Source organism: Labeo rohita, chromosome 23, assembly GCF_022985175.1.
Source record: "Labeo rohita strain BAU-BD-2019 chromosome 23, IGBB_LRoh.1.0, whole genome shotgun sequence".
In the NCBI taxonomy this organism is placed as follows: Eukaryota; Metazoa; Chordata; class Actinopteri; order Cypriniformes; family Cyprinidae; genus Labeo; species Labeo rohita.
Window position 1 is genome coordinate 22,105,076 of NC_066891.1, and position 24,258 is coordinate 22,129,333.

The window sequence follows — 24,258 nt, forward strand, 5'->3', positions numbered from 1 at the left end:
GTTTGGGTGTTCGACCTTAAAATAAAGACTGAGTCCTATATGGTTTTAATCGTTACCTTCAATCCGGAGTGATTCTGTATTGTACCGTGTGGTTCGCAACCATCAGTACTGTATTTAAGCCTCTAGACTACATGAGAGACTCTTTTAGGCTACACAAAGTTTCCATTGTTTTAAACAACACGTTTTGCCAAACTGAAGTAAAGGCTTAGTTGGACCTGTTTTAACACCCCAGACACAGGCACACACAGATGCACTCAAGCACAGAGCAGCTGTTGTGATATGTGTGTTGCAGGTGTGAGAGGCAGTGGAGTGTATCCGCTGGGCCATTAAGGGAGTTGATGGGGATATTCTCACCGAGCTGAAGGCATTACACCGCAGCCGGCGTGCGTGAGGAGCATTTTAAAGGAGAAAACACCTCACCTATCTCAACTACACACCTCAAAGTGACATTTTCCCAGGGCCGGGAATGGAGAAAATAATTCCTTGTTAGATACGGCCGTCATTAAGAACAGGTTAGAGGACGGGAGGTTGTCTTTTGTCTCCTCTCCCCTGCCATCCCTCCATCCACTTGTCAGTCTTGCCGTCTCGTTCCTTTCCTAAAGATCCCGATGCTGTCTATCTTGTTGGAGCTGACCCAGTTCTTCACAGCAGATGCTGGAAAAATACTCACAATGGAGTGACAGATACACTGTGTGTGTGTGAAGAGAGGCGAGCGTTCGCAGGTTTCCTAAACACAGCAGCTGAATATAGATTATGCTGAGTGCTGTTTGTACTGTATGTGAATGCCTCTGTGTACCCATCTGCTTGTCAGAGTGAGTTAAAGAGAGTTTTTGCCAGCAGATGTGTGTGAGAGTGGATTTAGGGACTGTACTTACATCCAGGGATGTTATTCCAACTTTGGCAAGGATATACAGTATTGATTTCAATATTGGATGTTTGCTAGAGCTGGAAGGGTCTTCATCTCAGGAAGTACACTAATGCTTATAGCATGTGTTCTGTGGCAGCTTTATATGTGTATATAAATAAGTTTAAATACCCCCGGCAGAATCTCCAAAATGTTAATTATTTTACCAAAACAAGAGGGATCATGCAAAATGCATGTTTTTTTTTTTTTTTTGTTTAGTACTGCTCTGAATACGATATTTCACATGAAATATGTTTACATATAGTCCACAAAAGAAAATAATACTTTAATTTATAATTTGAAGAATGACCCGATTAAAAGTTTACATACACTGAATTCTTAGTACTGTGTTGTTACCAGAATGATCCACAGCTTTTGTTTTTGTTTAGTGATAGTTGTTCATGAGTCCCTTGTTTGTCCTGAACAGTTAAACTGTCCACTGTTCAGGTCCCTGTGAATTCCTTCAGGTCCCACAAATTCTTTGGTTTTTCAGCGTTTGTGTATTTGAACCCTTTCCAACAATGACTGTATGATTTTGAGATCCATCTTTTCACACTGAGGGACTCATATGCAACTATTACAGAAGGTTCAAATAGTCACTGATGCTCCAGAAGGAAATACAATGCATTAAGAGCCGGGGGGTGAAAACTTTTTGAACTTGAAGATCAGGGTCGATTTAACTTATTTTGTGTACTGGGAAACTTTAAAGTATCTTCTGTAGCTTCTGAAGGGCAGTACTAAATAAAAAAAAAATTGTGACATTTAGGCAGAATAAAAAAATGTACATACATCTTTCACTTGTAGCTGAAAGATGCCGTGACTGACCCCAAAACCTGCTCATAAACAAACAGTACTGACATTAGAGAATATATTTTAACATCAAATTAAATGAAACTCAGTACTTTAAAGAATAAAAACCTTAAAAATCTACTTTAAGTGAAGTGACCGCTGCGATGCAGCTAACTGACATCTTGTCCTTGTATGTTGCATTGTGTAAAATAATGTAATCTACAGCACAGTAAAGACTTAAATGAAATAAAATGTATACAAACCTTTATTTCGCTAAAGAAGTGTACCAAATCAGCGGCGTTGAGAACCGCTCTCTCCTGCACTCTGACAGTAACCCAGCAGCTGGCAGGTTTGCCAGGTTTTTACAACAAAACCCTCCCAATTGCTACTCAAAACTAGCCCAATTGCATTTCGGAGGGGGTCCCCTGGTAACCAGGGGGTAAAATACACGTTTTTTGGCAGGGTTCCCCTGGTAAAATTCGCATTCCAGAGGCTAAATATCACGTTTCAGGGATTGCTTTAATCCACGGACATGAAAAACAACCCGCGGCAACAGTTTTAAAGTAGCTCAGTTCGACTTGGCAACACTGGCAAGTTGGTTGTTTCGTCAGAGACAGTCTCAACCCATCGGTGGGGTAAAAAGGGTAAAAGGGTAAAAATGACCCATCAACCAGCACCTGGGTAAAAAATATTACAAATAACCCAGGATTCAAATATGGGTCGATCGCAACAAAAAATCACTGCAACGCGCTTTACTATCGACTCCACTGAAGTCATTGTTCAGCAGGCATCTTTTGTAGTGTTGACTAGCCCAATCACACATTGGTGGGTGGAGTTAGTGTAAACAGCCTCTGCCAACTAGGCGGGCTATTTTCACTTAGAGTAAATAGACACTCTGTTGATAAAATAAATGTTTTTAGAATCTTTAAATCAAAACTTTTTCAGAAATTATGTATTTTTGCAAAAACATAATTTGTATTTTTGAGAATTTATACTGTTTTTTAAAAACATTTTCTTTTCATCATCTTAGGACACAGTTTGCTGTTATTGACCCAGCTTCTTTATGGATTCATTCTGACAGGTCATCAGAGCTTACAGGATATGTTTTGTTTTATGGATGCACACAGGACATGGGGTCAACCAAGTCGCAGTGAAACTTTATGAAGCGTTTCATTTAAAAGGCAACTCATGAATGTTTGTGTGTTTAAAAGGCGACAAGTTATTTACTGTCTCTATTAATCTATCAATCAAACAACAATCTGTCTCTGGCAGGAAATGGATTTTTTACAAACAAGTATTTTCTTTAATTAAATTTTAATCTCTTTTGATTGTCCTTGACTGATAAATGGGTTACACTTTAGAGTTTACTATCAGCAGGAGGACGCACATTGATTTACCTGTTTGCTCCAATGGTGTCTATTTCCCCTGTGCAATTACACCTGTCAGTCGTATTGCTGTGATCTGATTGGCTGTGACAGTTCTGGGCAGCGCCACTGTTTTGAACATCTGGATCGGCTATGACCGAAGGTTAATTATATTTATCTAAACACATTCATACATACTCAGAGAGCCTTTTTCAGATTTTGTTATAGTGATAGATTGTAACCCGTTTCTGATGTAGAAAACGAGTTAAATCCAACAGATGGTGAAAAAATGATGCCTCACTCTGTCAGCCGGTGTTGATATTCAACGCTGTGTCCTAAACTACCAAAATAAAAAAGGAACTTTGAGACATGAACAGCATAGATGTATTATAAATCAACATTCACCCCATGAAGCCCCTCTGTTTTTCTGTTATTTTGTTTTTGTGCTCTTCACATTTTCTCTGTTTTATATCTTTTTCAGCTGTGGTGTCTCCCCTGTGGCGTCACATGACATATATCTTATCTCTGTCGTTAAACTCTGGAAGGAATGGAGAAAGAGCAAGAGTATGAGAGAAGCGCTGGCTGTTCTCTCGGGGGAGAAATGTAGAGAGCTGTGCATTGTAAGGGCATTTTAATTTCTGTTCTGAGTGAAAGATTTCCCGATTACAGAATGAGTGTAATAATGTCACATCAGGAGAGGAAGGGAAGAGAATCTCCCCAGGTGTGTAACCTCTCTTTGACTCGGTTACTTGCATATTCATCTATGATATGTATATTCATGCTGATCAGGGCAAGAGTTTTAATAGAGTCTTCCTCTGATCCTGTCTTCTGTTTTTTTTTTTTTTTTTTTTTTTTTTTTTTGTGGACTGTGCTGAAAAGCTTGAATTGAGAATAGACCTGACACTGGGGTTATCTGTGAGAGCCAGCTCAGAAAAATTGGAGGATAATGTGCAAATAAAGATGTTGCAGAAGACTGAGTAACCAGACTTTTGACTGTCACCTTTACAGTTTATTTTGGTCAAGAACTTCATCATACTTTTTTTTCACACTGCTATTTATTTGCGTCTGTATGCACACATGGTAGATAGACAATTTTGTGCCTTGTCTCACTTTTTTCAGCATCTCACACCTAAATGCTGCATTTAAGATGCCGTGATAAGTCGAAAAAAATTCCTTTTGGCTTTTGAACAGCTCATTACTGACAGTTTCCCAGAAACTGACCAATCAGGAGAAAGTGTGGGCGGGGACAGCATTAGCATATATATATATAGATATAGATATATAGATATATATAGATAGATATATATATTTGACTCTCGAATGCCGGTAGCCAATTGACTTGCTTTTTATGAATCACCATGGACCAGACCCTAGTAAAAAAGTAATAGATTTAAAATGCATTTATTTTATACTAAGTATAGTTTAAGTCTATTAACATAATTAGTGACATATCGCACAAGACTAACTGATATAAAAATCGTAATTAAACCTTATTTGGAGTACTACTTGTGCACAATGCACATTTCTTAATATTAAGCCTATAATATGTTTTTATGTCACTGTTGATGAGGATTATATGATCTTTAAATGGGTCATCAGATGCTAAGTTCAGTTTTTCATGTTGTTTAAACATTAATGTGTGTTGGCAGTGTATGTACAAATCTACCCTATAATGATAAAAATCCATGCAGTGGTTTTTAATTAATCTGTAAAAATAATATCCCCTTTTTCAAATCGAGCCATTCTTAGATGCCTGTGCCATCACACCGACAGAGGCCGCTCCCACGATAGTTGATTGACATGAGCATCTTACCTCAGACCAGCTGTCACAGTCCAGTAACTTTCCTCGTTTCGATGCCGAAGCAGGGATGTAAGTTAGACAAGAATATCTCAGACTGAGCGATTGAGGTGTTGTGTTGCTTGATGTAATAATAGACATAGTGGTCGTCATTTACTCCCGACATCTGAGCCGCTGAAGATGCAGTAGATTACATTTGTTTGTGGAAGGGAATGCGCCTCCCGATCTACATATATCCGTCTATGTTCGCGCGAATCATTCATGATCCAGCTTCACTTATAGCAGAAGTATGTATAAGCGTTTTTTTATGAATCTTTGCAATCGCCTTTCCTTATAATGTGGTAGTTAGGAAGTTTAGCGGCTAAACGCGGCTAAAGTAAACAAGCATTTCACAGCGAGAAGAGAGGGGCGGGGTGAGCAGAGCTCATTTGCATTTAAAGGAACAACCCCTTAGAATGGGATGATTTTTGCAAAGCTCCTTTTGACAAGGTAAAAAGGGTGTTGTTTTACAAAACCATTGAGATTTTTTAATCAAAGTATATTAGACTTTTCATTAAGACCCTAAAGAATCATATCAACTTGTGGAAAATGGGCATCCGATGACCCCTTTAAACAATATCGGCCTTCAAATCCAAAATATTTAAACTGTATCTAAAGTACACTTGCAATAGTTCCACTTTGGCACAATCAAATATACTTAAGTATATCTTTAGTTGGATTTAAGCACTATACTTTCGCACAATTAAAGTGCATTAAATTCAAATTTAGTTGTTCCAATTTGGCAGACTTTAAATATACCAGTTTAGTATACAAAGAGTTCAATTGCAAGGTATTTTTTTAAGTGTTTGTAGTATGTAAATACTGTAAATGTATTTGTAGAATACTTAAAATAAATGTATTTTAAATACATTTTAGAATATTTATTTTTCACTAGGGGAATTTCAGCTAAAATTCTTTTTCTGTTAATAATATGCTTATTATTAATAAACAGCCATTATGTTAATAATAGGCATGCTAATAAGTAACTAGTTAACGATGAGAATTGGTCCCTATACAAAAGTGATACTATAACTTTTTAACCATTTTTAAATTTGTTGGATCATCGGTCATCAAAGCTTGGTAAATATTGGTCACAGATTTACTTTAAATCTCACCAAGCTGATTACTCACTAAAACCTCCCACAGATCATGTTTTCAGGCCATTTTATCTTTTTTGTCATAACAAAGTGGTTATATCTAAGTGTGTGAGTTGTTTACTTTTTAAAATTAGTCTTTCCATTAACGCCATTATATTGTTCACTGATTTGTGAATGCGGAACGCACATGAACACAAGGCAGGATTTATCACATGAACCAATCACAGCTGATCATAACCAGTCATATCCAATCATTATACGTGACTTTCCCCCCTTCATTCTCAGTTACCCCCCACCAAACCCACCGCATTCTTTAGTGCAGGATTGCCCAAACTTAGTCCTGGAGGGTCAGTGTCCTGCTGGGGTTAATGTTTAGCTAATCAAGCTCTTACTAGGCATACTAGAAACTTCCTGGCAGGTTTGTTGAGGCAAGTTGGAGCTAAACTCTGCTGGACACCGGCCCTCTAGGACCAAGTTTGGGCACCCCTGCTTTAGGGGGTCTGTTCAAACTCAGTGGGCTCAGGGGAGGTGAGAAAGTAACAAACTCCCGCTGTAACTTTACCTGCTGGTGTTGCTGTTGGGCAATGTTTCTTTAGAAAAACGAGTGATTTATATACTTTTTAATGTTATATTTTGTCATATTGACATTTTTGACACTATTTTGAGAAGGCACTGCCTGCCTTGCCTCCTCGGAGGAAATGCCCCTAATATTAAATATTAAACGCAACTGCGCTGCACTTCACAATTTCAGAAAACATCTGTATCCTTAGTCCCAATATCTGCCAGCCAATTGGATTGGAGATGCTAGTGATAGTGGCAGTTTAGTGTGCAGTACACATCAACTGTCTGAGGCTGAAACTACAAAACATAGCATCCCAAATGCTTCAGACACTCTTCAAAGGGTGTAGCTTTGTGGTTGCTAAGTGGTTACTTGCTGGCCAAGAGCTTAACAACATATCTTAATGATATTCAAGTCCCTAGACATAGCACAGCTTCATTCGTGTCAGTACCAATAAATGCATTATAGTGTAGTACAAAGGGTTAGAGATTTGTCCCATTGAGAAGTATTAATAGTCATGCTTCCTTCAGCAAGCACCACTAATTATTTCCAACAATAACCACTGAACACAAGGCCCATTAGTCACGCTATCGATTTGACGTAATGTTTAAAATGACCAGTGTCCCTCGTTCACACTGTCCTCCGCTTTCATGGTCTGATTCGTCTAAAGAGCCTCTGATTTAACAATTCAACTACCCGCTCTCTCCGGCCCCCCTGATGAATGCATTGAATTTCTTTTTTTCTCTTGCGCTCGCCTCATTTTTCTCCACCACTTCAGAGGGTCAGGGATGAAAAATGGAAAACAGAAGAATAGTCTGTTCTAGTTATTTTCCTGAGCAGGCACAGAGCTGGAGGAGAAGATAACTCCGTAGAGGTGTGACATCCCAAAATAATGCCACTGTTTCCACAAGCCATAATCAGCGGTTTTCACAAGCACTTTTTAGCTCAGTGTGTCACAGTATGTAGAGTTTTACCCACAACAGGGTTTCTTTTGTATGTTTTAAGAAAAGTGTTGGTTGGTTATGAAGGGAAACCAATGCGTCAGAGATGGAGTTTCTTTCCTGACATCTTAATCTTGATCTCGCAGTCATTGCGCTTTGAACTGCTTCTTACCACAAGTACAGGAGCGTCGATTTAACAGACGGTTGTTTGAAAATAGGCCGTGGTGAGATATACATTGATTTATATATAAATATAGTTGGATACACATATATTTTAAGAGCAGGGAGGCGATACAAGGCGGTAGAGTTATTCCCTATTGCTGCCGAGTTTGCTGTGGAAGCATTTTCACAGGCCAAACAATACAGAGTGAAGAGTCTGCATTTCACACAATGCCACCACACTCCCACCCACACACACACAAAACACATAAACACACATGCAGACCAGCAAACTTTTGCTTGCACACAGAAATAAAAAAAGGATATTCGAATGCATGGCATTCGGTTTAGCCTAGAAAAATGACAGGCCTATACATTTATATATGTGGCATATGCTTTAGGCGAGAGCATTAGTACTTGTAACACATTTTTGCTCATTTATTCATTGCATGTTTAGTTTAGCAATCTTAGCAATCATTAAACACCACCATTACTTATGCCAATAAAATAGGATGTGATTATATATACAGTAATATTGTGAAATGTTTGTTGTGATATACAGTAGTGATCAAAATTAAAGAACAACCTATAATTTGCTACATTTCAAGGTAACTGCTTAGTCCTATTTGAAGTTATCCTGACAGAAGTAGAAAGGGAAGTTTTTTATGCATATTTCATAAATTAACTGTATTCTGAACATATAAGTATAAGTATAAAAACTTAAATGAGATATTTGAAAAAGAACTCCTACTTCCAAGTTATTGGTGCTATTCTGGCACCTGGTGCTAATTTCCTTAATTATATGACAAACCCTAGTTAACTGGCAGTATTCCTCCGATTTTCACTGAGATTGCAAAATGGCGGACCGCTCTAAGGTGACTGAAACCCTGTGAAAGGAGGTTGTCCAGATGACAACCAAAGGGATGATCAGTCACCTTAGAGCAAGAGAAGTTGGTCATTCCAAATCTATGATTTCTCGAACACTGCAAAGATTGAAACCTGAGTGCATTAAGAAGTCAGTGAAAAGTGGAGGAGGAAGTGTAATTTTTTGGTTAATGTTTTCTGCAGCAGGCGTTGTGCCTCTTATACAGATACCTTGCAGGGTGAACGAAAATGTTTATCAGAAGAACCTCCTTCAGCAACATGCAGTTCCTTCCCTGCAAGTATCTCCCAATCAGCCTGCAATTTTCATGCAAGACAGTGCTCCCTGTCACACTGCAAAATGGGTAAAGCAGTTCCTTGAAGCTAAGAACACTGAAATAATGAACTGTCCAGGCCAGAGTGCTGATCTAAACCCAACTGAAAATCTCTGGAAAATCCTTGGCGATGAAGTTACTGCTAAGAAACCCACTACAGTTATCGAACTATGGAAAAGTGTGAAAGAACAGTGGACTAAGATCACACCAGCTCAGTGTGAGAAACTAGTGATGTCCTGCAGCTGCAGATGTGCTGAAGTCATTCAAAGCAAAGGCCTCTACACTTCCTACTAATTTCTGACAGCTGTAACACTCGATAATTTTAGTGTCAATCATCTTTTGTGCTACAGTGGTTACTGTTCTATATGATCACTGTTTACACTAAATAAAAAGTTTTTGTTGAAATGCCTTGGATATTTTGTCAAACATGTTAGTAGAACAGTGGTACCTACAATATTCCCTCACATTTTTGAGCGATGAAGATTAATAATATTTCATAAAAAATCAAGTATTTATAGATTGTTCTCTAAATTTGATCTCCACTGTATATATAAAATACTGAAGATGGCAAAGGTGCTTTTTAATAAGCTGAAAACAGTTGTGCTCCTTCAATATTACAGTAAAAAATTTAATACTTTTCATGATTCTTTGGTAAACAGAAAATTCAAAAGAGCAGCATTTATTTGCAAAAGGAACCTTTAATAGCATTATAAATGTCTTTACTGTCACTTTTGATCAATTTAATGTGCAGCCTTGCTGAATAAAAGTATAAATCAAAAATAAATTATTTTTGGAAAAGAATAGAGAACTGAATTGCATTTGCACATACCTGATACGGCCTTTGTGTGCATTGAAGTATTACCAGTACTACATTTATTGAGAAATAAACTGCTCCTCTACTATACAGACTTCAATGTCTCAGAAATGATTTATTTTTCTTGATTCTGTGATATCACTAAATCTAAGCCTGCATTTTGATTATTATCCTATATGGCAGTGTTTATATTGATTACACTGGGCTTCTGTGTTCTTACTCTGAGTAAAGTTTTGGACTGCTGGCTGAAGTTTGTTTCCATGTGATCTACATATGAGTGCATGAAGTTTTTTGTCAAGCAAGATGCTGTGTACTTATATCTTCCTCACTTCTATACTGAATCGTAACAAGTTTCCTGTCAAATTTGTGTGTCAAAGATTGATTTTACAATAGGTAGGGCTTCAGGTGATGTACAGTAGTAACCACTCAGGAACACCCTATAGCACTGTGGTAGATTCAAGTTATTATTTTTATTTTTTTTCTTTGCTTTTATGCATTTGACAGACTCTTTTTATGCTAACTAATTTACATTGCATTCATGCTATAATTCGTGCATTCCCTAGGAATCAAACCCATGACCTCGGTGTGGTTAGTTGCATGCTCTGTGTTAGGGCTACAGGAAGAACCACTCACATTTGCTTCAGAACATCTTTGATATATAGTTTCCTTCCTTCTCAGCAGAAGTAAATACAAAATTAATGTCCTGTTGCTAGTATCAAATCTTCATGGTGATGTGTTGTATGTACGGGATGTAGCTTAATCTAATTAAGGTTTGGGATGAATCACAGCAGGTTGCACAGGCAGAATAAATATCATAAAATCCACACACAGCATACTAACATAACTCAGAGGTATAAAATATGTAAGAATTTAATCAATTTACTTTCATTTGGATGATATATGCCAGCTGCACAAAATTTGATATAATACATTTATATACATATACAGTGCTGCTTGAAAGTTTGTGAACCCTTTAGAATTTTCTATATTTCCAAATATGACCAAAAAGTTCATCAGATTTTCACACAAGTTCTGAAAATTGACAAAGAGAACCCAATCAAACAAATGAGATGAAAATATATAATTTGTCATTTATTTATTATGAAAAATGATCCAGCGTTAAATATTTGTGAGTTTCAAGAGTATGTGAATCTCTAGGATTAGCAATTAATTTGAAGGTGAAATTAGAGACTATCTGTTCAGAAGTGTTTTCAGTCAATAGGATGACAATTAGGTGTCAGTTTATGCCCTGTTTTATTTAAAGAACAGGGATCTATTAAAGTCTGATCATGTTTGTGAAAGTGAATCATGGCACAAACAAAGGAGATCTCTGAGGACCTCAGAAAAAGAGTTGTTGTTTCTCATCAGGCTGGAAAAGGTTACAAAACCATCTCTAAAGAGTTTGGACTTCACAAATCCACAGTCAGACAGATTGTGTACAAATGGAGGATATTTAAGACCACAGTTACCCTCCACAGAAGTGGTCAACCAACAAAGATCACACCAAAGCAAGATGTATAATAATTTCTGAGGTTGCAAAGAACCCCAGGATAACTTCTAAGCAACTAAAGGCCTTTCTCACACTGGTTAATGTTGAAGTTCATGAGTCCATCATCAGGAGAACAATAAACAACCATGGTGTACATGGCAGGGTTGCAAGGAGAAAGCCACAACTGTCCAAAAAACACTGCTGCCTGTCTGCAGTTTGATAAAGATCATGTGGACAAGTCTGAAGGCTATTGGAGAAATGTTTTTGGACAGATGAGACCAAAATATAATTTCTGGTTTAAATGAGAAGTGTTATGTTTGGAGAAAGAAAAACACTGCATTCCAGCATAAGAACCACCTTATCTCATCTGTGAAACTTGGTGGTGGTAGCATCATGGTTTGGGCCTGTTTTGCTGCATCTGGGCCAGGACGACTTGCCATCATTAATGGAACAATAAATTCTGAATTATACAAGCAAATTCTAAAGGAAAATGTCAGGACATCTGTCCATGAACTAAAATCTAGAGAGAAAGTGGGTCATGCAGTAAGACAACAACCCCAAGCGCACAAGTCATTCTACCAAAAAAATAGTTAAACGAGAACAAAAGTAATGTTATGGAACAAACAAGACAAAGTCCGGACCTTAATCCAGTAAAAAAGCTGAAGCAAGCAGTTCTTAGGAGGAAACCCACCAACATCACATGGTTCAAGTGTTTCTAGAATGGGCTAAAATTCCTACAAGCTGTTGTGCAGGACTGATCAGCAGTTACAGAAAACGTTACCTGCAGTTATTGCTTCAAAAAGGCATCACAACAGATACTGAAAGCAAAGATTCACATATATTGCACCTTGCATTTTTCACATATTTAACACAGGATCATTTTACTCAATGACGAAGTATATATTTTTGTCTTGTTGACTGGTTTCTTTTTGTCAACTTTAAGGACTTGTTGTCACGGTACGTGCTGGATAGATGAGTCGAGAGACGAGATACGATACAAATAACAATTTAATATAACTCTTAGTAGGAACAGGCAGGAACAGGCAGGAACAGGCAGGAACAGGCAGGAACAGGCAGGAACAGGCAGGAACAGGCAGGAACAGGCAGGAACAGGCAGGAACAGAACGATAATCCACACACATCCAAATAACGTCAAGGACCGACAGCAAACTCAAATCACAAGCAGACTTATAAAGGGTGGTGATTAAGACACAGACAGGTGTAGTAAATAAACTAATCAGGACAAAATGAGGACAGGAAGAACCAAATATGGGCACAATGGGAAAAACAAACATAAACAGTCCAAATGGCACACAGAACTCTGACATTACTCCCCCCTCCCGGAAGGCGCGACCTCGCGGCGTGGAAAGGGAGTGAAAATAATAAAGTCATTGTGGGAGGAGGCTCTGGTGGCGGACGGTCTTCCGGGAGGAGGACAATAAACAAAGTCCAGGGTGGTGACGACGGAGGGAGGAGCCAGGGAGAACTCAGGAGGGACCCGGAGCAGGAGGAGCCATGCGAGACCCAGACCACAGCCATCATGACGACCCACGGTGGAGCCGACGGAGGGAGGAGCCATGGTGGAGAAAAGGCTGACGACTCCAGGGGGGCGACCGACGGAGGCGGAGCCGCTGGCGGAGGAGCTGGCGGAGGAGCCCGAGGCGGAGACGGAGAGCCGAAGATCCAGGGCGACACCGAGGATCCGGAGGGCCAAGGCGGAGCCCTAGGCTCTGGCGACCGAGGCGTAGGCGGAGATCCGAAGGTCCGCGGCGGAGCCGGAGCGACAGAGGATGGAGGCTGTGCCAGAGGGAGGAAGGAGGTCCACAGAGCCGGTGGGACGGAGTGACGAGGCGCAGCCGTAGGAACAGAGTCCTGAGGTGATGAAGGGCCGACGACCGACCAGGGCGGAGCCGGAAAGACGAGGGAGCCCGGTGGAGCTGGTGGACCGATGGGCGACGATGGAGACGAGGGCGCTGAGAGCCGTGGTGAAGCCGCAGGGTCGGAGGGCTGAGGCGGAGTTCTGGACTCTGAGGCTGGAGGCGGAGATGAGGGATCCTCCAGCCCTGACGCCGATGGAAGCTGGCAGACCCGCGGCGCACCCACTGCACAGGTGGTGGGCTGAGGGTGAGCAGAGGGGCTGTCAGGGGACAGCGGTGAGCAGACAGATGTTGACATAGGCAGAAGAGGGAGGGTGGGTGGGGATTCCATACAGGCAGGCATAACGAGACAGGTAGATACTTCTGTAAAGAAGTCTATTAAATCCCCAGAGTTATTCTCTAGATCTTCCGTAGAAAAGTCAATCAAGTCCCCAGAGTTATCCTCTAGATCTTCCGTAGAAAAGTCAATCAAGTCCCCAGAGTTATCCTCTAGATCTTCCGTAGAAAAGTCAATCAAGTCCCCAGAGTTATCATCCAGCTCACCCCCAGCAGTGGTGCAGTGGGCAGGGCTCTCCATAGCCCTCACACGCTCCATCTTGCACTCCCCGTCATGGTAGATGTAGCCGGCTCTCGCACCTGATCGGATGTGTAGGGCTCTGGCTCTGTGGCGATCTTTAGCTCTGTCGCTCGTGGCTCTGGCTCGTCATCCGCGGTGGGCTCGGGCTCAAACTCCGCGTGTCGGGGTGCTGGTTGGCTGGGCTCTGGGTCTTGAGTGGGGCTGGTGTCATCCTCCGCGGTCAACGAAGATCTACAGGACACCAGCACCCACTCCATGTAGTCGGCGAAGCTCTCTCGTGACCCTCCCGGACAGCTGCGCTTTCGTGGCGATGTTCAGTCCTGCACGGTAAAATGTGCAAAGGCTGCTGTCCGGGAAGTGTGTGAGTGGTACGAGGTGGACAAAGTCTCTAGTGTGGTCCACGAGAGAGCGATTCCCCTGCTCCAGGAGAAGGAGGAGGACAGCAGGGTTATCCATAACGAAAAACAAAAAAAAAACAAACACTGAGAAAAAAAAAAAAAACGGAAAAAATAAAGCAGGGAAACGCCGGGGATAAACTGTAGGGTCGGTCCTTCTGTCACGGTACGTGCTGGATAGATGAGTCGAGAGACGAGATACGATACAAATAACAATTTAATATAACTCTTAGTAGGAACAGGCAGGAACAGGCAGGAACAGGCAGGAACAGGCAGGAACAGGCAGGAACAGGCAGGAACAGGCAGGAACAGGCAGGAACAGGCAGGAACAGGCAGGAACAGAACGATAATCCACACACATCCAAATAACGTCAAGGACCGACAGCAAACTCAAATCACAAGCAGACTTATAAAGGGTGGTGATTAAGACACAGACAGGTGTAGTAAATAAACTAATCAGGACAAAATGAGGACAGGAAGAACCAAATATGGGCACAATGGGAAAAACAAACATAAACAGTCCAAATGGCACACAGAACTCTGACACTTGTGTGAAAATCTGATGTTTTGCATTATATTTATGCAGAAATATAGAAAATTCTAAAGGGTTCACAAACTTTCAAGCAGCACTGTATATATATTTACAGATGTTTAGTGTGTTTTACACACATCAGGGATTCCCAAACTGGGGTTCAGGAGTTGACGAAATGTGATTAATTCATTAAATCAAAATAAAACACTTACTGAAGAAGTATATAGCCTTAATAATATTTTGTTTACCTGCATCCATTAATCATGAGTTATTTTAGTATTATTTATACACTATTACTTTATACTTTAAAATACTATTTACTTTCAGGTTTTTATTTATTAGCAATTTTAGTGTTTCAACTGATTTCCTAGCTTACTTCAGTTAGCTGGCCAGGCACCATTTTTCTTATTTTATTATCATATTTATTAATATTAGCTATTTCATTAGCTTCATTTCAGTTAACTTGGGAATGTCCCCAAATAATAAATCCGTATTCGGAAAGGCTATGGTGACCACCTGGCAATACATTTTTATAGATGTGATTTTGCGGGACACACGTGAAACAGATACATTTTCTGCTGTTATGCTATGTAAATACTGATTTACATCCGTTGTCATATGATTTCTGTTTCTGAACGCGCACGTGTCCACAGTTTATATACAGTATAATTACACAATGACATAATTAATAGAGAAAGCATTGAAATATATATTTTTTCCTCCCATCTCGTATTTATTCCCTTTAGGAGTCCTTAGTACACATAATGTCCTTTCTGAACAAGGTATTAGGATTTGGGCACATCCCTCAGTTTTATTTAATGATATTATCTCTGTCTTAAACATGTAAATGTGTTGTTAAAGCGAAACTAAAGCAAATTAAATTAAAATCTTAAGGGGTACCTCAAATAAACAAAATTAGGGATCCCTGACCTGTATTATGCAGAAGAAGATGTCTTGACAATGTAGGGGAAAATTACGGTATAAATTGTCTGTTTTATGCTATGCAAAATGGCTTTTTTTCTCATCTAACCACAGTTACAGTCTCTTTATAGTTGAAAGTGGTTATTGATGGTTGAAAATCCATTGAAGAGGCATATGGATGAGAATAGTGGAGAGCAGCTTGCTGCACTGGGGAAGAAATGAGATCTCACTGGAGCACAGAGATGACAAACTGTGCCAATACAGAGTGAAGTCAGAGGAGACCAAGAGCGAAGCTGCCATATTTAGTTCTTTGATTCTGTAAGTGACGTACATTGTCCGCTTTGGCCCAAGAGCCTGCGACGTCTCAGCGTGGAGAGCTAATTGCTAAAGGAATGTCTCAGCGATGCTTCGTTTTCCATTAGTTCACAATACTCTTGTTTTGTTCTGGCAGCCTGCGTAAACTAGACCTTGTTCTTCCAACACTTGCGTGTGTGAGTGAGTGTAATGGATTGGGGAAATTCAGCTTCATTACTGCCCTGTCTCATTTGCTTTAACACTGAGATGAAAGCCTTATAATCAAAGCACCAGAATTGTGACAGAAAGAGAAAGATGGAGGGGTAGTTCAGTTCAGGCGTTCGCATGAAGCACACACACTTGCACACGCGTGTGAACGCTCATGCTGCAGGCATGAGAGTAGATCGAGGTGGAAACCACACTGGAAAACTGTTCAGCTGAGCTAATTAACCTCTCTCCTCACACACACATTCACATTTTGTGAGTCTCTAACTCTGATGTATTCTGACCTACTAAAGATGTCACAAAAACCCATAGGCGGTCGGTGGTTGTGTGGAAAAGGGAGCTTTTTGCTGGAACCGCTTCTTGTTATAATACACTATTAGGGAATGAAGTATTTGCTAAATAGTGCTTGAATCAAACAGGGAGGGCGTCTGTGCCCGAGTCTTATCTTAGAGTGCCCCTTTTCAGCTTCTCTGCACTGCTATGCTTGAAAAGATAAAATAGCTTATGGCTAATTACAAGTAAAGGTTCTTGTCAGTTTTCTGCCAGCAGTGTGAACAATGATGTGTTTTGGCTGTGGAATTATTTCAGCGGAGAGTCAGAGACTGAGAGAAACGCAAGGTGATGTATTGAGCCTTGCAGTCTTCGTGAATCGATATACGCAAAAAATTACTTACATAATGTGGTCTATTTCCCAGTGAAACGGGATATTTAGTGAGGCAGAGCTTGATTTTATTATTCAGGTTTTGATTGAATGGTGCAAACTGGATGTTACGTAGCAGAATGGAGCCGGACCTGAGTGTGAGTTTGCGTCCAGGTCTAGATTGATTACAGTAGCGCCTCCAGGACTCAGAGGAGCAGAGTAAGGATCCTGGCACATTAAAACAAGGAGAAGTTCACTTCCAGACTGAAAATTTCCTGATAATTTGCTTACCCCCATCCATGACTTGTGTTATTTATTTTCACACAAAAACTGTTGCTCCATAAATGTTCGATACAAATGTATGTATTTTTCTGCAATTGTACACTTTGGACAAAGTGAAAAGCTGATTTTTTCTTAGAGGGTGCCTTTAGCCCCGTTGTACCATATAAACTATATATTTTTTTAAGAAAATGACTAATCGTTTCACTAGATAAGACCCGTATTCTTTAGCTGGGATCATGTAGAGCCCTTTGAATCTACAAAATAAAATAGTGCACAGGTTTCAAGTGCTTCCGGATCTGTTACTACAGCTCTCCTTTTCCCTGCCAAATATTTCTTTTGGTAAAATAGCATACAGAGCTGTCAGCTGGGACTGGCCTTGTTTGCTTGTGATATAAAGTCTCAGGAATAGTTTTCCAATGGCCCTGTTTGTAAATCACCTCAGTGAGAGCAGCACCACAAAGCACTAAACTACTCACAACTTAGCAAATGTGTGTCTGTCCTGTCCTCAACATCTAACCAGTCTGCTTTTGACAAGTAACTGACAGCTCAATCAAAACACATTTATCTGAATATGTTCCTCTCTAATCCTGAGACAGAATACAGCAGTTACTGAAACCTAAATTCTGTACTTTTTTGTCATTTGAAGTACTGGCACGAACAGTTGCATTCTCTTGAGCGTTCATTATCAAAGAAATAAATGAACCTCGAATGGAATCTAAAAGAGAAGGCTAATCAAACACACAGAGAGAAGAAATAATAAGAGAAGTTAAAAAATACAGTCGGAAAAAATTAAAAGCTGAATTAAACCAATAAAGATCAAACAATAGTAAACAAGACTAGGTTTTTATGAAATGATCTGACAACTATTGTCATCTGTTTTGTGCAGTCTATTGAGAGCTTGCAAGCTTGTATTTAAAACCTACCAAAAAATCTATCAGTAACTTCTTGGAGCCTGAATTATTTGATTTCACCAGTCCATTAAACACAAATAGCAGACCTATTTATCACTTGCTGAGAACAGTAGCAGGCACTTCATCTCAATAAGCAATTGTAGACCAGATCTCATCAGCAGCTTCCTGACCCATCCAATAACTAGCCAATGACACCATGCCACCTAAAACCAAATGCGATGAGCTCAAATTTGCATTTTTTACTCCAAAAAGGCAGCCGTTTATACAGTGTATTTGGAATTAAATTATGTTTTTAAACCCGAATGATGCTTTTTAGTAAATATATAATTGGAATCAAATCAAAATCATAAACTAAATGATTTGAAGCAGAAAATACATACTGATACCTAGTCCTATTTGCACATTTTTAGTTGAGGTACAGTTGAGGTCAAAAGTTTACATCCCCCTTTCATTATTTTACCAAAATAAGAGGGATCATACAAAATGCATGTTATTGTTTGTTTAGTACTGACCTGAATAAGATATTTCACATAAAAGACTTTTACATATAGTCCACTAGAGAAAATAATAGTTGAATTTATAAAAATGACCCGGTTCAAAAGTTTATGTACACTTGATTTTAACACTATGTCCTTGTACCTGAATTGTCCACAGCTGTGTATTTTGTTTTTTGTTTAGTGATAGTTGTTCATGAGTCCCTTGTTTGTCCTGAACAGTTAAACTGTATGTTGTTCTTTAGAAAAAAATTCTTCAGGTCCCACAAATTCTTTGGTTTTCCAGCATTTTTTGTGTTTTTGAACCCTTTCCAGTAATGATTGTATGATTTTGAGATCCATCTTTTCACACTGAGGACAACTGAGAGACTCATATGCAGCTATTACAGAAGGTTCAAATGCTCACTGATGCTTCAGAAGGAAAAAACATGCATAAAGAGCCGGGGGGGTGAAAACTTTTTGAATTTGAAGAACACTTTTAAATTTAACTAATTTTGTATTCTAGGAAACATATAAGTATCTTCAGTAGCTTCTGAAGGGCGGTACTACATGAAAAAAATATGATATTTAGGCAAAATAGGAAAAATTAACAATTGATTTAACTCCGTTCTATTCAAAAGTTTTCACCCCCCGGCTCTTGATGCATGATTTTTCCTTCTGGAGCATCAGTGAGCATTTGAACCTTCCATAATAGTTGCATATGCACACTCAAAAAAAAAAAACAAGAAAAAAACCCCCCCGCTGTGGATCATTCAGGTAACCGCACAGTATTAAGAATCAAGTGTATGTAAACTTTTGAACAGGGTCATTTTTATAAATTCAACTATTATTTTTTCTTGTAGACTATATGTAAACATCTTTTATGTGAAATATCTATAGCTTATCAGGTCAGTACTGAATGAACAATAACATGCATTTTGTATGATCCCTCTTATTTTGGTAAAATAATTAGCATTTTTAATGATTCTGAAAGGGGAATTTAAACTTTTGACCTCAACTGTAGATGAGGTAATCTCGTCATTATGCATGTTTAGGTACCAACATTTTGTTTAAACCATGCACAAGAAGTTGTATTTCACACTTGAGAAACCAACTCTACAGGAGTACAGTAATACTGCAGCTATAATGTAACCCATAGAGCGTTTCTGGACAACAGCAAGACACCAAAAAATAGAGCAGAAACAATAGCAAAGCACAGAAAGCAGCAGAAACTCCATATTTGGACTTATTGCTGGAATGCTGACTTTCTACTTTCCTCTGTATCTGAGGCACCTATGATTAAAGTTTGTTCACTTTATACAGGAATCATTGGCGTGCTTTACAATAATTCATGTGCGTAGTTGCTGACTCATGAGCCCATCATGTGTACGCACAAGTCTGGGTACCGTAGAGGCTATTTCACACTCTGAGTTGTGGATTAATAAAAGATGAGTAAACTACCCAGAACAACTGGCAACGACCCAGAACAATCTTTTTATTTTAGAACAAAGTGAGAACTAGACTGTTTCAGTACCTCCAATAGACTCAATCACTCTGTTTTTACTGGAAAATATCGTATTAAAACCCAAATTCTATACTTTTTTTCATTTGAAGTGCTGGCACAAACAGCATTCTCTTGAGTGTTCATTATCAAAGAAATCATTGCATTGAGGATTTGGGTAAACCACCTAAAACACCTGGCAACAACGCAGAACAATCCTTTTATTTAAGAAAAAGTGAAAACTAGTCTCTTCCATGGTTTCCTATAGACTCAATCACACTGTTTTTACTGGAAAACACTGTATTTTAAAGTTTTGCTTTCATTCCAAACACACATACACATGATAATTGCAAAACAGACAGCATGCAATTCTTACTTTGCGATTGCGAGGGTATGCTTAGCCTCAGTCACAGTTGTTTTTAATCAGTCTGCCAGTCATTTGGGGGTGAAGTAATCACTGGATATGCCAAAGTCAAAACTTTAAGAGATTTACAGAGATGTTTGATTTAAATTTTATTTGATTTAGAAAATTTTGAGGCATTGAAAATAAGATATTCTTGTATATCTTGCTTCTGTGTGACTTAGTTATGTAATTTAAATAGTCTCTATGTATTTTATGTACTGTATTTATGCATTGTACTTAAGAGTGCGCATTTTTAAGAATTATTTTAAAATCTTTTATGGAGAATTATTGTAGAAGAAATTATTTTAAATAAACCTACTAAAAAATGCAATCTTTCTTTCTTTCCTTCTTTCTTGTTTTTTTTTTTTTTTTTTTTGATTAATTCCTTGCTTATTTCTTTTAGCAGTTTTATTTACAGTTTGTTTGTTTGTATTTTCTTTCTTTTCTCAGGTGTTTGATTGTTTTTCGTGTTTGTTTGTTTTTGTTTGACTGTTTGTTTTTCTTTTGATTAATTGCTTGCTAATTCCTTTCTTTTAGTAGTTTTGTTCACAGTTTGTTTGTATTTTCTTTCTTTTCTCAGATGTTTGATTGTTTTTCTTGTTTGTTTTCTTTGTTTGACTTTGTTTCTTTTTGTTTGAGTTTGTTTTTTGTTTGATTAATTGCTTGTCCAATTTTTTTTAGTAGTTTTATTTACAAGCAGTTTTTATGTTCTTTTTTCTATCTTTCTTTCATTTGTTTTTGTTGTTGTTGTTGTTTCTTTTTTTTGTGTTTAATTTCTTTGCTTGTTTATTTCTTTCTTTCATTTTGTTTGGATTGCTTGTGTTGTTTCCCTCTATTTCTTTCGTTTCTGCCTTTTATTATGATTAGACAATTTGAGGAGAGACAGGAAGGGATTGTAGAGGAGCGAGGGGAATGGGATGGAGAAAAGAGCCAAGTGCTAGAACTCAAAGTCAGGCACTTTACATTATTCTTAACCAGAATATGCAGCAATATGGGTCAGACCTTTTGCCATTTGTTTAAAAGTATGTCTGTATGAGACTATATTCTATGTGGTTGCCAAGTCATTCCTCACCGGCCTAAATCGAAAGAGCTCATTCCCAAAAACACGGGCCCTGCCTTCACTTTACGTCTATTTTGTCATGTTGCCTTTTTATCATTCACCAGCTGAAAATCGCAAGTCTGATTACTGAGAAAAATAATAGCACACCTCTCAACAAGCCACATGATTTGAGGTGTCATTATGTCTGTAGCACAAACATTGCAAACTTAAAATCTTAGGGTAAAGGAGTTTGTTCATAACAGCTATGCAAGCCCAACTTATAATGCTTCTGCTATAATCTATACAAACTGCTTTAAGACAGTGTAAGTATGTGTAAGCTACTCTCAGCAGTAGAGTTTCTCGAAAATGATGTATAGCTTTGATCTAATGATGAGATACTGTGTGTAATTTGCTGGTCTCGTTACTTGCTTATGGACACACTGACACAAATTCATACACAAGATTGCTAATCATTACACTTCACTATAGCAGACAGAGTGTTTCATTAACATCTAATTAACATGCGGAATGTTCATAGTCCAAAAGTGGAGGAAGAAGGTCATGAGTGTGTACTGTATGTATTTATATTTAACCAGTTTGACACAATCTGACACTTTGTAGCTAATGAGAATTCTCATATACTATCAAGATAAACAAGTGTCCCGCATTAATATATTTTCTGACATCAGATAACAAATTCTAAGTGACGTTGTTAAGGAAGCGAAAAGTATAGAGGATGATAGAAACGTTGGCGTTAATGCCAGCGGACCCTATTATTAACAGGAGGAAAGTGTAAACATAAAGTTTCCCTCTGCTGCGTCAACACAGATGAGCTAATGGCATTCAGCCATGTGTTTCATTTACCAGCTAATTTGAAGCCCCCCTAGTACTTAGTTCAAACACATACTTTCCTAATGTCTGCTCGGTAGGCCCTGTACCAGCTTGTTGATATTGTTCTGCTCTATTAACTCAATAATGATATATCATAAATCAGAAAAGTGATCGCCATGTTTTGTTTCCCCCCGGTAATTATTTCACCCAGCTCCCAAGATGTGTCTGAAAGCACAAATAGCTCTTCATGATGAGTCAATTACTTCAGCACAACACCCCACTCTCTCAAACAGCGGCACAGTTTAAATGGACAATAAATAATATGCACATTGCGCCATTTTGCAACAACAAATCATTTCAGAGATGTAACTAATAGCCAAGAATAACATTGCATGATGGACATCATTACAGCAAACATTTCTGCCACTGTCTCTCTGTAAATATGAGCTATTAGGGTTCATTTCTTGCCCTCGCACACGTCGCATGTGGCTTATATTGGGCTAATTGTGTTTTACATATCATTTAAGCAGTTATTTACAGGTAATATTCCACACAGTCAGGGGGGTTAAACAGTTTCCTCTCAGTGGAGATGACTTTTGTATGAACAATGCCTTTCTATATCATCAAAATTATACATAATAATGTATTAGATGTAACATGCATAAATATGCCCAATTATGTATATATAGGTTGGATAATATGGAAGGCATTTTCTGCCAATTTTAGATAAATCAATTTAATTATAAAAATGGAAATGAAGTACGGATGTAATGGTATCAGTATCATGGTATCGCAATAGCAGTAGTCTCGATATTATTATTATTATCACATGACAATATGAAACAATACATCTTCCGGGCAAAAAGTGTAGCTTTTAAAATATATTTAAACTTCTTATTCTAACATAAAAGGTCTTTAAAGTTGTGTTTTGGGCCATTATACTTTGGCACAGTATCTGTCAAACGAACTAAAACCTAAGGCACAATATGGCTTAATCCCTTCTGTTTTCGCTGCGCACGCTTCGTTCAGGTGATCAGCTCGTGATCTGGTGTTTTCAGTGCCACAGTAAATGCATGTGTTTATTGTATGTGCTGTGAGTTTACTGCATTTGGGAACACAACGGACACCAGTTATGCTTTATTTAAAGCAAAAACAATGTACCTATAAAATATTCATTTTTATTTATTTTACATTGAAATTGTTTATAATATATGGCTATCACTGTCATAGAAATAACAATAATATATAACTGTTGTTGTTATTATTATTATTATTATTATTATTATTATTATTATATTCTAATTTGTTTGGCTTCTAAAACACCAGTGTGAATGTAATTTAGACTGAAACAGTATAACACGAATAAACAGAGGGTTGAGTCACATTTAAAGTTCAGGTAAAAGTCAGTTCACTGACTTTTTTCTAACTTAAGTTTTCTTAGTTAAGAACATGGGTTGGAGCGCTTTATTTTGAACTCTCAAAGTGCATTTGATAAAAGAATTTAACTTTAACATGTATAAAATTTTCATTTTTTGCCAAGTCTTTTGTCTTTTTTTTTTTAAATGTCGCAATAATATTGTATCATGGACGTCTTATTGTGATATTATCGTATTGTGAGAATTTAATATCGTTACATCCCAACCCTCAAATCATCCTAGGTGTATATAGCTGCTTTTCCACTGCCGGGCCGAACTGTTCTCTTTGCTAAACCGTTCCATTCCGTGCCGATCCGGGCCAGTCGGCATGAATGCGGTTTCGTTTTCCACTGTGGTGCTGATAACGGAACTCTTTGGAATGTAAATGCAAATGCGGCAGTCGTTGCCTTGGTAACGCAATTGTAAATTAAAAAGTGATATGGACGATGATCAGATATTTCTGTTTTTGGGACTCCTTTTTTATCTGATATTTAAATATGCGTTAAATATGCGTTAACTCTTGGTGCAAAAACTAAAATAAACAGAAGGCGACGACAGGTATAACATTACCATCAAGTGCTGAGGGGATATGCATGTCAGCGGAGACGGACACAGAAGTTAAAATTCCTTTCTAAAAATACCATATTTATTGATGGTATTAATGCATGAGCTATGAACGCAGCGTAGCTGTTTACGTGGCTGTTTGATCAAATAGTGCGCTTCCGCTTAGCACACACACTCTATCAGCATGGTTTAGCATGGTTTAGCACGGTTGTCTAACTGTGCTGAGAAT

The 24,258-nt window shown here is 38.4% G+C and overlaps 2 protein-coding genes across 2 annotated transcripts in view; both read left to right on the plus strand.

Annotated features, from left to right (window-relative positions):
- xkr7b (XK, Kell blood group complex subunit-related family, member 7b) overlaps nt 1-24,258 on the plus strand; it is an 89,521-nt gene that overhangs the window by 7,512 nt on the left and 57,751 nt on the right. The window lies entirely within an intron of this gene.
- LOC127154894 (ctenidin-3-like) lies at nt 12,113-13,134 on the plus strand. The gene is made up of 2 exons (XM_051096773.1): nt 12,113-12,172; nt 12,223-13,134. Exon 2 carries the CDS (start codon nt 12,456-12,458, stop codon nt 12,993-12,995), a length of 540 nt encoding a protein of 179 aa, XP_050952730.1. The 5' UTR covers nt 12,113-12,172; nt 12,223-12,455; the 3' UTR covers nt 12,996-13,134.